The 22,176-nt window shown below is 31.3% G+C and overlaps 2 protein-coding genes and 1 long non-coding RNA gene across 5 annotated transcripts in view; 1 reads left to right on the top strand and 2 right to left on the bottom strand.

Annotated features, from left to right (window-relative positions):
- Nucleotides 1–141: 141 nt before the first annotated feature.
- Nucleotides 142–6,745, bottom strand: LOC123010222 (angiotensin-converting enzyme-like). Its single transcript, XM_044406931.1, has 7 exons — nt 6,268–6,745; nt 5,031–5,216; nt 4,822–4,983; nt 4,513–4,765; nt 566–1,502; nt 377–517; nt 142–330 (listed from the first exon to the last, which is right to left on the bottom strand). The coding sequence occupies exons 1-7, from the start codon at nt 6,289–6,291 to the stop codon at nt 189–191; spliced, it is 1,845 nt and encodes a 614-aa protein (XP_044262866.1). The 5' UTR covers nt 6,292–6,745; the 3' UTR covers nt 142–188.
- A 1,853-nt stretch (nt 6,746–8,598) lies between these two features.
- LOC123010227 overlaps nt 8,599–22,176 on the bottom strand; it is a 17,563-nt gene continuing 3,985 nt past the window's right edge. Inside the window, exons 2-3 of the long non-coding RNA XR_006413083.1 lie at nt 9,332–9,444; nt 8,599–9,283 (exon numbers count right to left, since the gene is read on the bottom strand). This is a non-coding gene — a long non-coding RNA (uncharacterized LOC123010227). The remainder of the gene's footprint in view (nt 9,284–9,331; nt 9,445–22,176) is intronic.
- Nucleotides 10,543–13,256, top strand: LOC123010225. Of its 3 annotated transcripts, none has more exons than XM_044406935.1 (4): nt 10,543–10,641; nt 10,696–11,275; nt 12,178–12,331; nt 12,424–13,256. In XM_044406935.1, the coding sequence occupies exons 2-4, from the start codon at nt 11,204–11,206 to the stop codon at nt 12,528–12,530; spliced, it is 333 nt and encodes a 110-aa protein (XP_044262870.1). In that variant the 5' UTR covers nt 10,543–10,641; nt 10,696–11,203; the 3' UTR covers nt 12,531–13,256. The 3 variants fall into 3 exon arrangements, 1 of the variants encoding a protein (XP_044262870.1); XR_006413082.1 differs by lacking the exon at nt 10,543–10,641 and having other exon boundaries at nt 10,745–11,146; nt 11,200–11,275; nt 12,408–13,250; XR_006413081.1 differs by lacking the exon at nt 10,543–10,641 and having other exon boundaries at nt 10,749–11,146; nt 11,194–11,275; nt 12,408–13,250.

Raw genomic sequence — 22,176 nt, 5'->3', positions numbered from 1 at the left:
ACGAATAATCAAGGTGTAAATAGAAAACTTTTGATGTTTTTGATAATCTAATACAGAGATGATTATTTTATTAATGATTTTAAGAAAGCTGCATATCTGTTTTATGTTTAATACCAACCAATTTACCAAAGAAAAATTGAGTTTGTTACTACACTTTATTTAAGAGACTTGAAATTAATACAGTTTTGCTATTTTGAATTTTTCTCTTTCAAAAACTTATACAAAGGTTCGAAATACTCCAAAACAGCCGATGCATCCAATTTCTTACTTCCGGTCATCACTTCTAAGACATCACTCCAGTGTTTGCTAGAACCAAGCGACAAGCCTTTCCTAAAACAAAAATTAACCAAATTTCGAAACTCCTTCACCCACCAACCTTAATTTGTCCCCCGCTGCTTTAGATTCGTAAAAATCGCAGTTATGTAAAGGTACATCTTTATTATTTGGATTATATTCACCAGCTTCAATACACAAACTTTTGTAAAATTGAAACTGAAGAATATGGGCAACAAAATAACTGTAAAAATTTAATCAAACTTTAGCTAGTTTTAGGAGACTTATTTACGCTATGTATTCGGAGTTTCCTGCCACGTGGTATTTGGCACCGGGATCAAAATCGTTTTCACTCCTTGGTACCGGTGGTTTGATTTTTTGGTACCTTTTCCTGTATTCCCACCAGTGGGAATTCCATTGGTCTTGTTTGACCGCTCCACTGAAAACATCCCATCTCCACTTATCAATGAGAAGTCCAAAGGGCAAAAACGCGATTTTTTGCAACGCCATGTCCATCAGTGTGTTGATAGAAGATTCATAATTGTCGCGATAGTTTTTAAGAAGTTTGATTTTTTCCAAATGTTTGGGTGTTGATACAGACAAGGCGATGGTATCACCGATGGCTTCGTGGAACCCTGGGTTGGCCCCTTCACGGAAAGTGATGGGCTGTTTGGCATACTGGAGGAAATATTGAATATGTCCCATCTCGTGGTGGATAGTGATAAAGTCTTCAAAATTGACTTCTGTACACATTTTAATTCTGTAGTTCTTTCCATCACAGAAATCCCAAGCACTGGCATGGCAAAGGACTTCTCTGCCATCGGTTGGCTTTTCAATCATAGCTCCAGCACTAGTGTTGTAACAAATATCGTTAGGTATTAGTCCTAAAGATTTGTAAAAGTTATTAGAAGTTTGAAACAAGTCCAAAACTGTGTATTTTTGCTCAGCTAAGGCCTTATCTACGTCGATTTTACTGGCATTTGGGAATGGTTTAACGAGTTGGGCTATGTTATTCCATTCTTGGGCCCACATATTGCCGAATATATGAGCGGGGAGAAGACCATCACTATTGTCTAATTTTTCACCAAAACGTTCTTTCAGTTTAGCGCCAACAAATTTATGCAATTCCACATAGAATGGTTCAACTTGAGTCCAAAGCTCGTCTATGTCTTGAATGAATGTTTCGGACTCGTAACCGTATCTCCATACTTCTCCCTTGTCCTTGAAATCTGAACACAAAATAAAATATAAAGAATACAAAGAAAAATTATTAATCGTGTAATGAGTTCCAAACAAATCCAAACTCCATTATTGACTCTTAATATTTTGGTAAACAAACAGTTGTAGATTAATAAAAAAAAATGGACAAAACAATTGTTTAACAAAACCTAAAGCTAGGTACATTCCGAAGTGGAAGGCACTTTTTTGAATGCTTTGTAATAAATTAATTCGTAGTGCTAAAGCAAAAGACTCTGACTTTATTATTGAAATTTTTTGATTTATTTTACACAGCGTGGTGACTCGGGTGGTTTTTAGAACGATCAAATTAGCAAACAAAAATGTTCAGTTCAAGTTTATTATTTTTTTATTAATTAGGGAACGTAATTTTGTGTTTTGTTAACATGTAAACATAAAACCTCTGTCAAATGTAGACATTTTCTGAAGAGGTAAAGTTGGCAATAGCAAAAAACAAAAATCTGTGGTTTTCTATAGTAACAAACGTTTCAAATTATTAAGTGTAGGCACAAGGTGGTTCAAAATGTAATACAGCGTTGTCAATTTGTGCTATCTTTAAATATTCATACTTTCAAAACCGATAAAATAAAATATAAAAGCAAATCTGAACTTCTATTAACGTTTTCTATCATCTCTCTTTTGAATCTACTCTTTTGAATCACAGTGTAGATGCCACTATAAATAACGAAAGAGTAGAAAAACTTTTTTATAACTTATTTACATATTTTATAACAGGATTTTTTTTTAATTTAGTGTCAAAGCTATCTATGAAAGTTTGATTGTGAACGAACCATCGTATTGAAAGTTATTAATCTGACATTTGACTCCTCACCGAGCGTATTAAAAATTGTGGTCCGTTCACAACATACTCATATCACGCCAAATTTAAATAAACTCTAAAGCTTTTTGTTGTAAAATTTTCAAACATTAAAAGATAACCCTATAGGTATATTTTATATTGCTTCACTATTCTACTATTGATTCTCTTAAAATATTAAAAAATCATATTAATGTTTAAAATTGAACCGAGTATAGAAGCCGTGAAACAATAATGGCTGTATTTACAATATAACCAGTTTATGGACAAAATTATTACAAAAATTATAAAAGCTTTTACAAGTTTAAAATTCCAGGTAGATTTATATCTAATGAACATTTTTCAGTAAGAATTTTTATAATTAGGTGTAATAGTATATTGTTATTAAGAGTAAAACTTGAATGTTGTTCTTGTGAACTTCGATGACACATTTATTTGATCATATGTAAAAATGAAAACAAGTGAATTGTAAATGATTTATGTCAACAAAGCATTTCTTTATAATCACTAAAAATAAAAGAGTTCATTCACAATTCGATTAAAGAGAATTTATATTCTAATTTAAAAGCTTTTTTTAGGTACCTACTTATATTTTATAGATACATAAAATAATGAATGTAAATATTTAAACATGGCCTTTAACATATTTTTTATTTTAACTCAGAAATGGGACGTTTTTGTTAAAAGTTTCAAATAAAAATGTTATTTCTCTTGACGAGTTCTATTAGTGAATAACGAATCTACTAGTTATCCACGCACACCCTGTATTATCGTAACATATTAGGTTATTGAAAAATATACAATAAACACGACACTCAAGAATTTTTTTTATTGCTTCTGTTTTATGTTGTATTGTATTCTATGTAGTCTTCATAAGGTTCGCACATTATAACATTGTAATAAATATTTTTTTACTAACTGACCATTAATTATTATTAAAAACCTCAACAAAAAGTTACAAAGTTTAAGTGCATACAAAACAATAGGCATTTAAAATAATAGCTGTTAAGAGAACAAGAGTTTAAACTATAAAACTTGCGTTGTCTTTAATTTTTTTTGCAACGATACTAATATTGAATAAAAAATGTTACTAAATTCCGATTTTTTTTTAAAGAAATTTGCCAAAATATTGTAAAAATTGACAAAATGCCAAGATAAGAGTATTTTATGTACTTACTTATAAAATACGTTGTGATTGACGACGTACTTTATAAAAGAGCGTATATTAAGGGCAACATAAGAGGTTTTAATAACATTAAAAAATAAAATACATAGTCATAATTGATTGAGTGAAGAATTTTTGGAAAATTTTACACTAATTTAAGTCTACGTAATTATAAAACAAAAAAATACAGGGTGATGAAAAAAGGCGCCCACGATTGAAACAGGCGCGTCCTTTTTTATTGAAACATTGTGACCATCATTCCAAAAATAGTCTAAATAGATTCTTTTTAAAATTTAAACAGTTTGTCTAACAGCACAAAGCGGCAATATTGCACAATTTTCTTTTACTAAAAAACTATTTCACTCAGGTATTTTTCGTATCTAGGAAACTAGTACTGACAAATATTGCCACCCGCATAAAATAAAAAAACTGTAAAGTTTACATAATTTTATTATTCCAATACGATACGACCAAAAGGTATCTGATTTCAATTAATTTTTTTAATCTTTGACTTTTTGACTTTAATCGTTCAAATTTCACAGAACAAACAACATTGAAAATTGATTTTTTTGTTGCTACCGTTTCCAATAATTGAATATTACTTGGACATTTTCTGTATCCTAGGATATTTGCAATGTTGCAACATTGATAAATTTTCTTTGGAGCCAAGAAATGGTATCCTAACATCTTCAATAAAGTTTATTTCAACGGGCTTTTTACACATTTTTTTAAGAACACCGTCAACTGTATCAAAATCTAGACTTTAACAATGAAATTATTTAAAAAAAACTGTTAATTATATAGATTTCTCTTTTCTAAAAAGGAAAGTATATATCTTACTAATAAGAGCACAAATCCAATTTTGGTCTTCGAATTCGTCTTTAATAAAAGATCACTTATAACGTGTGGGTTAACGGGGGCTCCTTTTTTTCATCATACTGTATATTTCTACTTTCAATAGTAAAGTCACGCTATAGATTTTTCATAAACAAGTTTAACAAAAAAAATAATTTTTACATACTGTTTGCAAGAGCGGCTTCGTTGGATAAATCAACGTAAGTTTTATACAAGTTCCTCATCTTGGCACCTGAAGCATCCCTCCAAGCCTTCCAAACGTACAATAATTCGTCATAATCGGTAGATTTTGTCATAACAGCTTCAATTCCTGGTTCTAACGACAATCCAGATTTGGTCAAATCGCATTGTTGGTCCTTATATGGGCAAATTTTTGCCGTACTGTAAATATTCGTCATTGCATTGACAGTTTTAGTAAACTAAAAATTAGTAGTAAAATAATTTATTATTAAATTATATAATAATTCAATTTTACTTCTGTCAATTTTTTTTCATCGAGTGCACTGTCACCCAGAAGTTTTAAGTCTTTAACTTGTCTTTTGATTTGGGGATCATGGAAATCTTCAGGCTTGAGGTCTTTGAAATATGTATTCCAGTATTTTTTAAGCAAACCCGCTGATTGTAATGTTGCATTGAGCTAACAAAAAGTTTAAACCAAAATTTCCAAAAAAAATTTCTACTTACCACAATTTGTTCCTTTTCATGATTATTTATGTCAGTTTCGTAATTCCATTCAGCTTCATTCACTTTTGTGCAAATCGCTGATGCGGCCTTTTCATATTCATTAGCTAACAAATTTTTAAGCTGTTGCTCGTTTAAAACACATTTTGTCGGATTGATAAAAATCAGAAGTCTTACAATATTTACCACCTGAAAAAAATAGCAAGTTTGCATGGTCAGAAATGACTGTTTCAGTTGGCAACACTGAATTTTATTTAATTGTACAACTGGAGTAACTTCCGTTTGTTGACAGGCTGACCTTTCAAATTTTAATAGAAACTAGCAAGAAAACCTAAATCTGGTAGCAGTGTTGCAAGTAATCCAATAAGATCAAAAATCAAAACCAGAAGATCGATAAAAAGTTTGACGTTTTTGACAGATTATAAGAATAAATTGACACTTTTTTCTCTATTTTGGTAATTATGAAAAATCCTCTAGAAGTCAGTCATTGTGTTGATTTTCTCCTATCGTTTCCAATTCAAATAATCATTGTTAATCATTGGGACAAAAAATCTCTTGGAAGCACTGAATTGTATATAAAATTTGTTTGCCAAGGTTTTCAAATTTGTTGCTAATTTGACGACACAGTCCCGTTAGAAATGAAATAATAACATTATCATTGAAGTTAAATGACTAAAAAATTCCAGTAATTATGAAAAAGTCAATAACAAAACATATGGCACTGAAGGTTTAACAATATTTAAATAAATAGCAAAAAAAGAATTTAGAAAATTTGCTTGATAACTTGATGATAACCAAATTCTCATGTATGAGTAAAACGTAAATTTTGTTAGATACTATTTATTTCACATTTTCTAAATTATGCATAACAATGGAACAGTCATAAACAATATTCACTGAACCAAAAACTAAAAAATATGTATTACGCAAAATATTTATTAAACCTTCAAGGTTCATAATCGTGTTCTGTTACAACATTCAGCACCTAATTTTAAGAAATTAGAAGGAATAATAGTTAACTTACGTTATAATTCTAGTAGGTTTTTAAATTTATTATCTCGTTTAAATTGTTTTGATGGAAAACAGGCTTCAAAACTGGTATTTTACCAACACAAAGTTGAAGATTTAACTAATTTGTAATCAAAAAACTGTGAGGTCATTGATTTGCGTTCTTGGGTACAGTGTATTTAATTATGTAAAATTAATAATTTTGCTACTGAATAAAGAATAATGTACTCACAAAGACGATGTTTAAATTTTTCATTTTAAAGAATCAACTACATGAAGTCACAACACAGTTTCTACTTTTCCACTGAAACTGTCTCTTCGATCGACAAGTTCTGAATGTTCACCGTTGTTATATGCAGGTTGTCTTATAAGAAACTTTGTCTTGGGCACTTATAAAGCCAACAGGAAGCAGGTTTTGATAATTGCAAGCAAATACTTTTCAATTTTGACGCGTCAGTGCATGACATTTCGTCACTGGTCATTTTCTTAATATAATAGTGTTTTTTACTACGATTAGACATTTGTCTAATGTAATTTACCGTTTCATGTTTCATTGTTGGAGTGGAAACACCAATCAGCACAGCGCTACCTTATCGAGACAATAAAATTTATAAAATGTTAAATCTTAATTCGTACCAAAAATCGGCTACTAAAAACGTTTTATAGATTACCCAGTAACAATTTTTTCCTATGACCCTAACAAAAAATTAAATTTTCACCCTAATTTCAAAAGGAAAGGGGCCAATTACCTCCCAGAAAGGTAAAAATTTTACTTCCCTCATCTGTCAAAATTACACTTTACTATGCTATTGTTTTTAATTTTAGTGGTGGTCTCTTTCTGACTTCTGCGTGCACACTTTTTGTCTTCAAATTTACAAAAACTGTTTGCGGTACCCAATTTGTCCCCGTTTTTTGTGTTTGCATTTCTATTTTTTTTTGTTGACGTTTAATGACTTTTTTTAATTAAATCAAAAACCGTAACTGCCAACTTTCTTTATTAAAATTACCATGAATGAATTTGTTTGGGGTGCTAACGACGACTGTTTGACATTTCCATTTAATAAAAAACAGACTACCTGCTTGTATCTTTTGTAAAATAATATTTTTTGTGTGCTTTGATAACTACGGTTAATTTTTAACATATTAGTTGTCATTAAAATACATAAAAAAATAGGTATTTATTTATTTATTTACTTATTTATTTATTACATAATGTTTTCTTGATACATTTACATATATTTATAAAATTAGTTAATAACATCTTTACCTTGTTATAGACATAATAAATAGGGGTTAATTAAGATTTTAATGAGTTATTTAAAATTGGGATTATAAGATAACTGCTGTTGATATTCATCAATTGCAGGTTTATTTATTACACTCAGATCTTTAACTAAAACATAATTTTCTTTACACACAACGCCTGGAGCCGTGGAGTCTGCAACATAAACAATTACATTTATTTTTACGAGATAAAAATTTACCAAAATCCGGTGGAAGTAAATCAACAGGAACTGCGAACCTTCCACCTTGAGTTGAAATCCTGTGATGTCCATTTGTGGTATTAGGCGAGAATAAATGTAATAATTGTAAAAAAAAAACATATACAAGATCATCAGTATCAGTAAATAGATATAAAATAAATGTCAAAATTTTTTGACATATCAGTTTTGTAAACATTTTTTTCATGTTCCTGGTACAGTTGGAGACAAAATACTTTGGTCGTCACTTTTCTGACACTTTAACGTTAAAATGAATGACAATTTTAAATTAATGACAGCTATTATATTTTCCTACCAAAAACTTGTTAACTATGATTGACAGTAGCTAAAAATAAGGTTAGCAGTCCTAAAGCATGCTTTACAATTTAATGTCACTCAAGTGACATTGACGACCAAAGTATTTTGTCTCCAACTGTACTTACCTTACTTGAAAATTTTCTCTGGGGAGCGAGTTACCTTACTTGAAAATTTTCTCTGGGGAGCGAGTTCTGACGCACCCCGTGTTTAGTATAATTTTTAAACTTGAAAGAAGGCTTTTTTACAACTGAATGCCACTATTGCATTTTTATATGTATTTGAGTAAATAAATGATCATTTCTTTAAAATCTAGTGCAAACATTTCTTAATTTAGTTAAAACAAAACCAAAATTAAAACACTGTTACTTTCATCATTAAAATTTGATCTTTACAATGTGTCTTTTCTCTCAGAGGACTTTATAACAATTAAATATATTGATAATAAAAAATAAATAAACAAATTTATAAACTTCTTTAATAAAACAACAAAACTAAAAAATATTCAGTCTTTCTACCAGAGTGGGCAGTTGACCAAACAAGGTGAAAAAAATGTTTGGAAAATGGTGGTCACTTTCAGCACTTGCTGTATTTTTTTTATTCCTTGTGCATTTCAATAAATCTATTTTATTGTTATTATTATTTTAACTTGACTATTAAAAAAAGTATACAAATCTTTTTGCATTCTATGGGGATACATGCGAGACGACCTGCTAAAAAATTCTCATAAGCCCTGAACATGCTGCATCTCGACTTCAGTTTTGCAGGAAACATCTAAATTTTAACTGGAACGAAACAACGTTTCAAACCTCGCAAGATGCACCAGTTATTTTATGGCGAAGAAACAACGAAAGATATAAAGATAATGTGATCCAGTGAAGCGGAGTGGAAGGATTTGTGCAGGATTTTGGGGATAGATACATTCAGCAGGACCAGGTGCTATAGTTAGGCTCATGCCTCCTCGGAATGAAAACCATCTTCTCCCCAAAACTGAAAATTTGTTTCGGGATGAACCGCCGATTTTTGTGCAAGACAATAGCAGCATTCACACCGCAAGAATTGTCCAGCAATGGTTCCAAGACCACCAACTTCAAATTCGAACAATTTATTTGGTTTGCTGATTTGGCAAAACTACACATATTTTAGATTTTTTTCTTGAAAATAACAGTAGTAAACGGTAGAAAAATATTTTATTTAACAAAAACAAAACAAAAAATTAAACATAAAATACGATTAAAGTGTAATCGGTCCAGATATTCAAAACAAAAACAATAGTCAATTGAACAAGGAGATTTAAAGATAAAGAACAACAAAATTTTAAGTCCGTTAGGACCCCGTGGACGATCAGTCGATTTATTAGGAAGTCCCCCCAATAACCGGCCGGTTATTTTTTTAATTAAAATCTAAAATGAGAGAACATTCACTTTGTACAAGGTGCTTTCTTAAATGAAGCTGAAAAGGGCAACCTCATATTAATATCAAATCTGTTTTAATATTTACCTAGAAAAATAATGCTGAAGCATTAGTAAAAATTTTTATGTCCACAACGCCGCCACACTGAAGCTGCATCCTTTGAGGAATGGTCCTGAAGGATTTCTTTCTCAAACTGTCATCTAAAAAAATTAATGATGATTCAGAACTTATTATAAAAATGCACAACACATAGGCAGTAACATTGACGAAAAAAGAGCTTCGTCAGTCACTTCTTCAATAAATTTCGCCCGAATTTTGAATACAAAATTAAAGATGTTGCGAATAATTAGATTGGTTTCGGCAACTAATTAAGAAAAGAAAAATAACAATAATTTTTATAGTTTTATAGTTTTTATTGTTTGTTTGATTTTTATAGTCCTAGGGAGGTTAAGGTTGTGTGAATCAGCGATTGAATCAGTATTTAGTTTTTAAGATCAGTCTGTTTGAATAGTTTGTAAAACATAGTCGTACGCTGCTACAAATAAAAATTTTTCCAACTAAATTCCACAACTTCATTTCAAAACCTCAACAAAAGGAATATTTTCTTACGTAAAGAATGTGGTACACTTGGTGCGATTCCACGACATCCCATACATATAAAAGAGAATATTAATATAGTTATTTGTAATTGTAAGGGTATGGGTGGTCTGCATGTGACGACAGAGAGTCGCCTTTTTGAGGGGTCCTCAGGATGTAAGGGATTAAGGAACATGTGTGGGTCAAGGATGCAAGATATTTGGCTAGCGTGGGAAGTAATATTTAGTAGGTGGCTAAAATAGTAATGATATGTGTAAAGATTTGAACGTTAGAAGAATGCTTGGAGCTAATTGGCTCATTTGAATGTGTGAGGGTGAATTTTGTGCAAATGTGGAATAGTATAGTCTGTAAGATAGCCTGAAAGAATAAAGAAGTACAAAAGGAGTTCCTGTTGTTTCTTCTTCAAACCCAAAACCATAAAATTTATAACAATTTTTTTTCTACATTTTGACTTTTTTAGAATTGCGATAGGTTATAGTTACCTACAAATTGTAATAAAGGTAGAGAAAGTTTTACTAAAAATGATCATTTTTAAAAACTATATTTTAAGACGTTTTTCCGAACTTTTAAGAAAGTCAAAGTAGTTTGTTGTATCTAAAGTTGATAATTTCAAGTCAATGTGATTTAGAACAAGTACGTTATGTGGGAAGCATTTACCGCACTCGCCACAGAATCTCTAAAAAATATCCCAAACATAATAGAAAAAGAGCAGGATTTTTCACGGTGGACCGGGAATATAGTCTAGCCCACTGTGTTGCAGAAAATTTTCAAATGGGCAAGGGGATTGCTCTAGAGTTCAAGTATGAATTTATTTACTAAATTGTGTTGCAGTATCTAATATTTTTTTGTTTCAGAAAACGCTTTGGGAACGTAGAGTATTTACGTTCCCTAGGCAAACAAAGTGGCTTCTTTGACACTCTCGGACAAATTAACCGTTTTTTATTTAGTTACAAAAAGGGTGTCATGGGGGAAGCCCACACTTATGTCTCTTCTTCACTTTATTAGAATTGAAGAAAGAATTAATGCGACAAAACATTAAGCATCTGGCCATAATCAGTGTTTCTAGTTTGTGTGAAGCATCAGTGCCGTGTGCTGTCGTGTTTATTTTATGTCGAGTGTTATATATACACATAAGTAAATTTATATCAGTCTGGTTTATTTGTTATATGCGTTGAAGTAAAAATGCGACATTATCGTTAAATATAATATTTGAATCTCTAAACATTCAGTTTTAAGGCACAATTATTAAATAATTATTAAAAATTAAACCTAACCTAACAAATGGGTGGAGTGTGCGTCTTATATGTAATATTTTTAAATTTTGTTGTGTAAATAATTAAAACACTTTTTAGTTATAGCACAATGAGGAACTACAAAAGAACCTCGCAAAGAGCAGCCACCCCGCCACACATAATGCTAAGGGCAGCTAGAGAGGTTAAATTAAACCAAAAATCTATTCGAGGAACTGCCAAAGATTTTGATATTCCAGAGGCTTCTTTAAGAAGATTCTGTAGGAAAGTTACCGATGAAGAGATACAAGGACAGGCAGAAAACCCAAAAACGGAAATTGGGTACAAAAGAGTCCGTCAAGTAAGTGCTTCATAAAATATGCAAAAAAACGTGTTTTTCAGTTTTCAATAGATATGTTTAAAGAAGTTTTTGTTGTTTTAGGTTTTTACAAACGAACAAAAAAAACTTCTCGAGGAATACATCTTGCAAGCAGCGGATATTTATTACGGATTGTCGCCTAGGGAGATCAGAGCGTTTGCTTTTGAGTATGCTACTGTCTTGAAAGTTAAATTTCCAGAAAATTGGGCTGAAAATAAGATGGCAGGTGAAGACTGGTTCACCTCATTTTTGAAACGACATGCTAGGTTGTCAATAAGGACTCCTGAAGCTACCAGTTTAGCTCGGGCTACTGCTTTTAACAAAAATAATGTTGCGAAATTCTTCGAAAATTTGCAAATCGTTTTGAACAGATTAAAATTTGGACCTGCAGATATCTACAACATAGACGAAACAGGCATAACGACCTATTAGCGTATTATTACCTATACTTACCTATGTTTACTACTAATTTGCATTAGTGTCAATACAATTACCTTAAAAACCAGGTTTTAAGTCTATTTTCAATAAAACTATACTCATTTAAAACCATTTTAAATCACTTTTCCTTACTGCGTCAATTTACCCCAGGTGTGCGTCAACTGACCCCTGAGTCGGGGTACGTTGACGCATCTTGCATGTCTCCAAAACAATCAACATAAGAAAAAAATAAAAACGATAAAAACCAAAATATCTATTTTTAATTACAACTTAGACANGCAGCTAGAGAGGTTAAATTAAACCAAAAATCTATTCGAGGAACTGCCAAAGATTTTGATATTCCAGAGGCTTCTTTAAGAAGATTCTGTAGGAACGTTACCGATGAAGAGATACAAGGACAGGCAGAAAACCTAAAAACGGAAATTGGGTACAAGAGTCCGTCAAGTAAGTGCTTCATAAAATATGCAAAAAAAACTTGTTTTTCAGTTTCCAATAGATATGTTTAAAGAAGTTTTTGTAGTTTTACGTTTTCACAGACGAACAAGAAAAACTTCTCGAGGAATACATCTTGCAAGCAGCGGATATTTATAACGGATTGTCGCCTAGAGAGATCAGAGCGTTTGAGTACTGTCTTGAAAGTTAAATTTCCTGAAAATTGGGCTGAAAATAAGATGGCAGGCTGAAAATAAGACTGGTTCACCTCATTTTTGAAACGACATGCTAGGTTGTCAATAAGGACTCCTGTGACCTATTTACTTTGGTTTGATTTTTAATTCACCTCAATTTTCATAAGCAAATTTGCCCATTACACATTTTTATTTTCCTTTTTGTTACAGACTTCCCGGCTGGTTATTGGGGTGATTTTCCCGTAAACCAAATTATCATTCACGGGGTCCTAACGGACCTCGAGGTAGACCTGACATTAGACAGTCTGCCCCAGGACCTGCTCTTGGAGGTGGAGCAAATCGTGCTCCACAAACAGGACCAGCTACCCCAGGACCCCCTGGACTCTATACGACGTATTCCAAATAATTAATGGGTCGCTCGCCATCGGGTACGATTACCCCTCTGTGACGATGTTTGGCTTTCATAAAAAAATATTTTTTTTTGTTTAGATTTTTAAAAAAATATTTTTTTTGTAATAAACTTACATGTTTAATTTTAACTGTTTTTTTCCACGGTTTTAATTAAGAACCGATAACACCTTTCATCCACCCACTACTAGTATTTTACAAAAATACGTTATCTGGTTTTCAAAAAAAAAATTACTCCTCCACTCATCTCTTGGATCACAAAAGGTTTTCCCTTTTTTTTTTTGTTTTACGAAGACGCCAGGACTCATTGTTATAGAAAAATATCTATGTACCTTTTCAAGGAAAATCAGCTGCGTAACTTGTTGTCCAATGAAGAACATTTTAAGGAAATACAAGATTCAATGAACAAAACAACTTCATTCGCCGAGGCTTAGTTTTCTCTGGGATCTCAGTTGCAGAGATCACAAATCGTTTTCCACGTTTAGTTGATTTTGAAGGAAGCATGGTATGTATATATTTTTTAAAAGGCTGTTTGTATGTAAAGATTATGTTTTATAGTAAGAAAATAAAAACAAAATAATGTTTATTTAAAATTTGTTTACTAATTTTGAAACAGCCTATGTGCATAATATAGGTGATTGTTTTGTACAATAAGATATTTCCACAGACAGTTTGGAAGAATTAATTCCAAAATTGAAAAAAAATCCTATAAATTTTGTTGTGGAAGACCATAAGCATATTTTTATCTTTATAAACTTTTACATATTTTTATTATTTGCAGCATATTTAATGTCGTTTTGTGCTATTATTAATGCGCTTCCGAATCGACAAATTAAAAAACATGAGACAGATTCAGACACGGCTTCAGAATTTTTTTGCACCCTTAATTTAATGAGTTTCGATAAGTTAAAAATTTATTAGTGAACAATTTTTTTTTATTTATAGGTTGGGGAGGATGTATTTCAAAAAATCTCAAAAATGTGCTACTAGTTTTGTCTTTGTTGTTGCTATGCGTATGAGTGAGACAAAATGCAAGTCAACGAGAAGAAAAAGCACAACTGTTAAAAAAAGAAGACACGAGTTGGAATCATTATAATGAAGTCAGCTATTTAGAGTATTTAAAAAGGAAGAAAAGAATAGAATAAGAAGAAAGGAGAAGAAAACAAGAGGAGAGATATAATAACTTGTAAAATTTTGGAAATAAATAAATGAATATTTTGTATACACGCAAGCCTTTATCAGCTATAACAACCATGAACTAACTTAAATTCTAAAGCCTAAGACACATTTTGAAAAACTAGATCGTGTAGATTTGTCTCTTTTTATAATTTTTCACCCATCCGTTTGAAAAAATTTGGGCACTGGTGAAAAATAGGGTGGCGACATTAAATAATATTCAGCAACTTAAGAGAAAAACTTAATGTTGTTGCAGTTGAAGAGTGGTTTAACATGTAGACAAAGTGGTCGCAGATTACATAAATAATGTTTGACAGAGCGGCCGACGAATTTTCTTTTGTCGTGAATAGAAAGATTCATGGACAGACACCGAACGAGAATTACTACTATGTTATAGTAGTAGTTCATATAATGTTATGTTATTTCATATAATTTATATTTCATAACTTGAAGATCGAATACCTGAAACTGAAATTTAAAATTCACAAGAATCTAGATTGAGGTTTAGAAATTAGAAAATGACTAAATCTTCCATAAGCATTAGTCATTATGCTCGGATGAACCAGGTGCTTGCACCTACCGAGTTCTAGAAAATTTTGAAAAGCAAGGCTTAGTGGTGGGTTTTGTTAAATTTTACGGTGGTGGTAGGTATTTATATATTGTTCACAATTTGACTCTTTGCAGTTTGCTAGTCGCCCTTTTCCACCGCAGTGTTTTGAAATAAGTGATAATTTTTGAACAGTGGTATTTGTGCTTTCTTAATTTATAAATTACTTTGTTGGGTATCTTTTTAATTACATAATAATAAGAGAAGAAACTAAACTAAAATGAGCGAATAAACATTTTAATATTCTGTTACGCACACCAAATTTAATGAGTTACTGATTAACCACATCAAGAATTAGTTTAATATCAAACAGTTCGAGGAATTTCTTTCAGACATAAAGACGATGTTACCTTTAGAGGGAGCTAAAGAAAAAACACTTCTTTGTCGCATACAAAGCTATGTGCAGGCAGAAGTGCTAAACAAAGTCTTAAAAGTTCTGTACTATGAGAAAAAATATTGTTTACATACCATTTCAGATTTAACACTGATGGCTAGCTAGTTAACCAGCGAGAAGTTTCGTTTAATTCATAAATTGGTAAACCCGATTACTAAATCGGGTAGCAAGTTATTATCTATTGGAGTAAAGCCGCTCCACGGCTATGTTCCCTTGCTAAAAATACACAAACCACAAGTAAAACCGACATTTAGTTTTTCAATGGAATCTTAAAAAAAAAGATGTTTGAATCAGAAGAAATAATTGTTCCACAAGGGTATTTTTTTTAAAACGTTGGAAACTCTTAAAACGGTGTTAAATATGGGTGAGTATTTATTAACCTGCTTCATGTAAGAAGAATTCATTTGCTTTTTTTTCGTTTATCGGCAAATACGTAAAACCGGTACAAAATGTTGAAAATATAAATGATTTACGAAATTCGTTGCAATTAGATAAACACGAAACAAATGAAGCATACACTGTATGATTCTATCATATCAATGCGAAAACACATGAAATTTTATCGCATTAATGCATTGGCGATGCCCCACATCGGCCTTGACCTCCTAACTTGGGATAATGTCAAAGGCATGCTGAGGGAAATCTTCTCAGAAGACACCATTGAAATTTTAATTTGTAGTCTGTAATAAAAAAACAATTTTTTTACTTATAATAAATTTAATTACTTTTAGATTGATTTTAACGACATCGAAAAGCAGTTTAAGATGCATTTGGAAGAGGACTCGTCTGATGCCTTTACCACCGTCGAACAGGAGTAAAAGACGAGGAAAGGGGGAGGGAAAACAGTTATATCGCTCATACGAGAAGTAGAAGAAGAGGCTTCATTATCTGAATATGAGAAACTTGAGCAAATGATTCAAAAAACTGCAGCTGCATACCCATACACGGTTGAGGAAGAGGTGTGTAGGTTGTAGGGAAGTTTTGAAAATCGTATAAACGTTATTTGCAAGACTCGAGTTTGTGCGCAGAAAGTCATCAACAACCTGTTGAAAAAAGAAGATGAATATAAGCGAAAATTAGACGAAATTCAAACAAGTCAAAAAGTTTATAGGTTTTTGTTTAGAAAAGCCATGGGTTATTAAAAACCATGTTTTTCAGTAAAGAAGGGAATGGATGTGAAGGGCTAAAAAACCCTATTTAATTTTTGTAAAGATTTTCAGCCCAAAGCAGTTCGATTGTTCAATTGAATAGTCATGAAATCTACGTTTTGAATTATTTTTCCCAATTCTGTGACGGGCTAAAAAGTCCTTTTTACTTTACTATATACTACATTACTATAAAGAAGTTAAGGGACCAAGTAAGAAAAAAAACTTTGCACAATTGAAAAATTATTAAGTATAGCAGCAGATAAGTTAGATTTAAAGTTGGAATAAATAGTGTTGTTGTAATAAAAATAAAAAATTAAATTTATAAAAAATTAATTTGTTTTCTTTCAATTTCTTCAATCAAAAAAATATTTATTTCAATGAAACCTTAGAATTGTTAGCTTCAAATAATTAAGAAATCAGTTTCTTGAATTGAATGCGTAAGTTTTTATTTCAAGAAAACAATTCCTTCTTCCCAAAGTTCCATATTTCAGAAGAAATTATTATTCTTTATTTCAAGAATTAGTAGATAATAAACGTTATTTACTTTTAATGTTGTACCTATTTACTTGATTTAAAACTCAATAGAAGTATTTATATTGAATGGAGAATATTTTTACTTGCGTATATCGAAGATTAAGAATTATTTAACTCGAGAGTATTTTACTCACTGTTAAACAATATTTCTCTGTGTGTAAGTTGTGACTTTTCAGAGTAGGTATACATTTATACCAAGTGGAGTACTCCAAAAAAAATGGTGCAGAAGAACGGCAGAATATTTACGTTACCTGCGAGAACGTGGGAAAGTGGCTTCTTTAACAATTTCAGCCGAATTAACGAGGGAAGCACACACTCACGTCTGTTTTTTTTCAGTTTATTAGAACTGAAGAAAGAAGTGCTTCGTCAAAATATTAAGCGTCTGGCCATACCCAAGATTCGAAACGTAGAATATTTACGTTCCCTGGGAAAACAACGTGGGGAAGTGGCCACTTTGGGATTGTCTAAGGAATTCTATTGAATTACGCATTTAAAGACGTGTTTTTAAAAATACAGACATAAGCATATTAGTTTGTGTCTGATAAACTAATGTTCCAGATGGAATTGTAGTTTTATTTATTATTCACAACTTATGCAAAGAGTTTCAGCATGGAGCCACGTAAAACCTGCTGTTTAGAATCAGAAAAAATGCTGGTTTCTCTTAATGACTTATTGAGTTGGATTTTATGCAAATAAATGATATAATATTATGCAATAATCTTGAAGTATTTATACCATAACATTCTGTAATAATGGTAAGCACCATAAAAATTACTAAATCGCCATGAGAGAAAGTAAAAATATATTTGGTATAAATATATTTGGTTAAACGTTAATCATTAACCAAAAAAACGTTTTGATTATTTTTTAAATTTATCTATTAATGATTCTTTGCTGCAGAAGTGTGCAAAATTTTTTTTCGGATTAGATAATACCAGTAAAAAATTTTTAAAAAGTAAACAAATACCTGTTGATCAGAAATTCTTCGAAAGCTAGAACTTTGTTTGATGACGAAACTATAATATTCAATTAGTAGGCCAGATTTGGTCGATGATGGTCTATTTGATTTACCTAGCGAAGATTCAAAAATCACTTTAGAAGACAAGCAAATTGATAATGATTCAAATTATGTTAATGTCGTAGTTCCTGATGATAATTCAAATACTGTAGAGCGTAGTGAAAATCAATTTCTTTTTAAAGACCAAGAAATAATAAATTCATTATAAGAAGAAGTAAAAAGAGATGTTGACACGGATGAGTGGTCTGAGTACGAAAATACTGCTCTTTCTGCTGATACAAAAATGAAAGACGTGACTAGTTCTATAAATACATTAACAGTCCGAAATTTATTTCATCAAAGTTCAATTCAGACCAAAGTTCTTCCACATGGCACTAGTAATGTAAATATTGCTAAAACATATACGCAATGCAATATTAAAGAGGGTACCTTCATTTTAAGTATATTCATGAAGATGGTCAATTAAAAAAATATTCCTTTGTAATGCGAAGAAAATTTGAAACAGTAAATAATACGTGCGTTTTAAATTTTAAAGGTGTGTTTAAAAATAAAAACGGCAATTTTACAATCTATGCTTACTGTAGTCATAGAAACTGTCAAAAATTTAAAATTCAACTTGTAAAACATAGCAGGTTTTGTTTTTAGTACTTCCTTAGATTTTAATCATGGGAATTCAAAAACAACTCGGGGAAAAACTCTCTCAACTTCCACTCATTATAAAAAACGTTTAAAAGATAGACATATCACTCCAGATGTAGAAATTTTAAGTAGCAATTATCGCGATATTAAATCCTATGACGACCAAAATCCTTTTCACGCGATTATATATAATAATAGAGGAAGTAAAGTAAACACACACGATTCAATCATTTATTAAGTCACAGATCAGAAAGATGGATCGTCGAAGACGAAATCGTTCTGGTCGACGAGACTTTTTAAAAAAATGGAAAACATTGATAACGATTTCGTCAATGCCAACACCGAGGTGTTTGAAAAAACTGTTACCGGACAAACCAAAACTTTTGGTAAAAAGATAAGTATATTCATGAAGATATTCCTTTGCATTGCGTAAAAAATTTGAAACAGTAAATAATACGTGCGTTTTAAATTGTAGTATGTTTAAAAATAAAAACGGCAATTTTACAATGCTTACTGCAGTCATAAAAACTGTCAAAAATTTAAAATTCAACTTGTAAAAAAAACAAGAGTAGGTTTTGTTTTTAGCACTTCCTTACATTTTAATCATAGGGATAAAAAACACAACAACACAGGGGTAGAACGTGAACTATATGGGGAAAAACTATCAATTTCCACCCCTTATAAAGAACGTGTACAAGATGAAAATATCACTCCATATGTAGAAATTTTAAGTGGAAATTATCGCGATATTAAATCTTATGACGTTTATAAGAAAATTAAAAGCGAATATTCATCAAAATTGATGCAAGATGAGTTTTTGTATTTGGTTAAAATGTGACGTAAAAATTATGTTAGTAACGGATCACTTGTTTTACATTTAGATGCCACTGGCGCTGTTGTACATCCACCGCCAACATCCACAAAAAGAGTCTATTATTATGCAGGTGTTTTGCGTTTAAAAAATAAAAATTCTGTTTGTGCAGTAATGGAAATGATTACATCAGAACACTTTCCGTTGGGTTTGGGTTGAGTTTTTTCTATGAATTCTTTTTCTATGATAAATTTGAATTCAAATTAATTACTTTTGAAGAAGCCGATGATGAACATAGGTAGGTACAGCGCCAGACGCACCCTCGCAGCATGTGACTCTTTATAAGTACTAAAGGGGTTTTATTTCAAGCAACCGTTGGAAGAAATCCATTGTGACAATGCAGCAAATGTAGAAAACTATTTTTTATCCTGATTTGTTAATTTTAATTTTAATTAAAAAAAAATTACCATTGTGGTGTGTCGTAGTCCTAACAATGCGAAAAAAACAAGTAATGCATCTGTAGAATGTTGGTTTAACATTGTTAAAAGTAATATTTTAACGCAATCTCACCTGAGATGCAGCAGATTCAACAACAAATTTGCAAAGCTGTTATTAGTTCGTCACTAAAATCTGTAACGGAAATTGAAGAAGAGTGGGACAAACGAAAACCAAAACAAAGAACATATGTTGGTACACATGTAAAAATTGAAAAACCATCAAACGCCCCATCCGCCGTAGAAACTTCACTGCGTTCATTTCAGTTCTTCACATTTTGAAAATAAATTAGATTTAGGTAAGAATCAGATGGTCTTGTTTCTGGCGAAGCTTATTACGTCTCCTCTGATATTCAATATGTTGTTGCGCAATATCTTTCTGCCGACTCTCCACCACAAGTCGGTAAAGAATAGAATGATCGTCTAACTGAAATTATCAATTATGCAGCTATACAATTACTGCAGTCTCATTTGAGTTTTCAGTTAAAACATCAAAAAATGCTATTTTCGAACCAAAGTGGAAGAAGCCTCTCATCAATTACATGCAGAATACCAGCAAAAGAGGTCTGAAATAAAATCAAAATCACGCAGTACTTGATCAAACACCGAAATAGTCTCAATTGCTACCCAATTTCAAAAAGACTCAGAAAAAGTTGGAAACGCCAACGATGATGTTTGTTATTTTTTGTTCAATATGCACTATTAGAAATTGTCGAACAGTTATCAATTATATCGTTATAGACTGAGCTGACCTCCATTAATTGACAATTTCTATAAAAGCAATTCTAAAATTGGCAGCAAAAAAATGTTAAATGTTAATAAATGTTATATTATTTATGATATACTGATACGTAATAATATGTATAGTGAGCAATCCTGTTATCGCTATAATTGCCATTATAGCAATGACCATCCCTGTTGTCCCACCGGAAGGGGGCTACTTATTAACGTCGAATGTTGAATGAAACTGAATTCTAATCATTCTAATTTTAAATTTTCGTTTAGTATCATAACTTTCTGAAATAATGGTAAGTACCATAAAAAAACATTAGGTATTTCATTTAATTCGTTAAATGTACACTATCGGGACAAAAGTAAAGTAAAATTAAATATTATAAGAATTTAAAATCCAAACAGTAATCCCGGAACTTAAAACCTACCAGTTTAAAACCTCATAGTAGGCTTGTGTTATAAACAAACCGAGATTATTATCAAATGTTAAATAACTTAAGTTTGCAATAATTTATGTAAACAACACTCTTTATTAACGCGACAAAAATAAAGCAACTTTTTGGTATAGAAAAAAAGAGTCTACGATTAAGGTAAGTTTATAAAAGCATATTTTCGCAAGACATAAATATACCAAAAGGGAAACCGATATGCTTAGAGTTAAAAAAATGGTAGTGAACGCTTTTTTCGAGGGATAGTGTGACTACCATTTCCAGGCAATTTGTCTTGCCCAAACATAGTGTATCCAAAATAAAATAAAATAATCGCGTTATAATGTAAGAGGACACGTAGAAAAAATGTCCAAAGCAGGAAGGCCTAGAAAAACTGCAATATGGATGGATAGGAGAATTAAAAGAATTTCTCAAAGAGAACCGTGGCTATCAGCACCAAGAATCATCAGTTGCTATTATTGCAATAATAGCCTTGTTCAGGACTGGTTTCAGGAGCCATGCCGCGTCGATGTCAAAAAGTGATAGCAAATAATGGTTATCCTATTAATTACTAAGTTAATACTTTCATAATACTGTTAAATTCGTTCTTGTTCTTAAGTAATTTTTTTTTTATAAAAGTTGCTTTACTTTTGTCGCATATAATGTAAGTAAAACACTTGAAAACCTAAATGATAACCGATGCCAATAAAAATATTTTTTTACAATTTACATATGATACCAAAGCACATAGAAATACATTTCGCCAGATAATAGAAGGAACTATAAAGACTATAAGATTTTTTTTAATATTTGCTTTACTTTTGTCCGATAGTGTATGTTTAGTTACCTGTTTTATATTTGATTTTGATTTTAATCAATTATAATTGTATGTTTACACAGCGAAGAACAAAGTTACTCCAAGAACCGCTGTGGAGGGCTCCCAAAAAGCTCAAAAGCTGGAGTTAGAGCGAGTAAATAAATATGCATCAAGGTGAAAATGTAAGGATAGCGTAAACCGTAAGTTGTTGATTCCAGAAACCAAATTTTATAGTGTGAAATAATGCAAAATTGCAAGAAATTGCAAATTAAACGAATTCTCTATCATCCATAACAATGGAAGAATAAGTGATTTAAACGGTTTGAAAACAGGTTGTAGGAGAGGTATACTTCTCGTCACGATATTTGAACTGTCGTAAATCTTAAGTCGGGTACCCGAATTACTCTTAACAATAGAGACATTTGGGTTGTTGTAAATAATCCAACAGTAAACACCA

This window comes from Tribolium madens, unplaced genomic scaffold, assembly GCF_015345945.1.
Source record: "Tribolium madens isolate multiple individuals breed KSU strain unplaced genomic scaffold, Tmad_KSU_1.1 Scaffold_7;HRSCAF=85;Tcas5.2_LG10, whole genome shotgun sequence".
Lineage (NCBI taxonomy): Eukaryota > Metazoa > Arthropoda > Insecta > Coleoptera > Tenebrionidae > Tribolium > Tribolium madens.
This window is presented reverse-complemented; position numbering and strand designations above follow the sequence as displayed.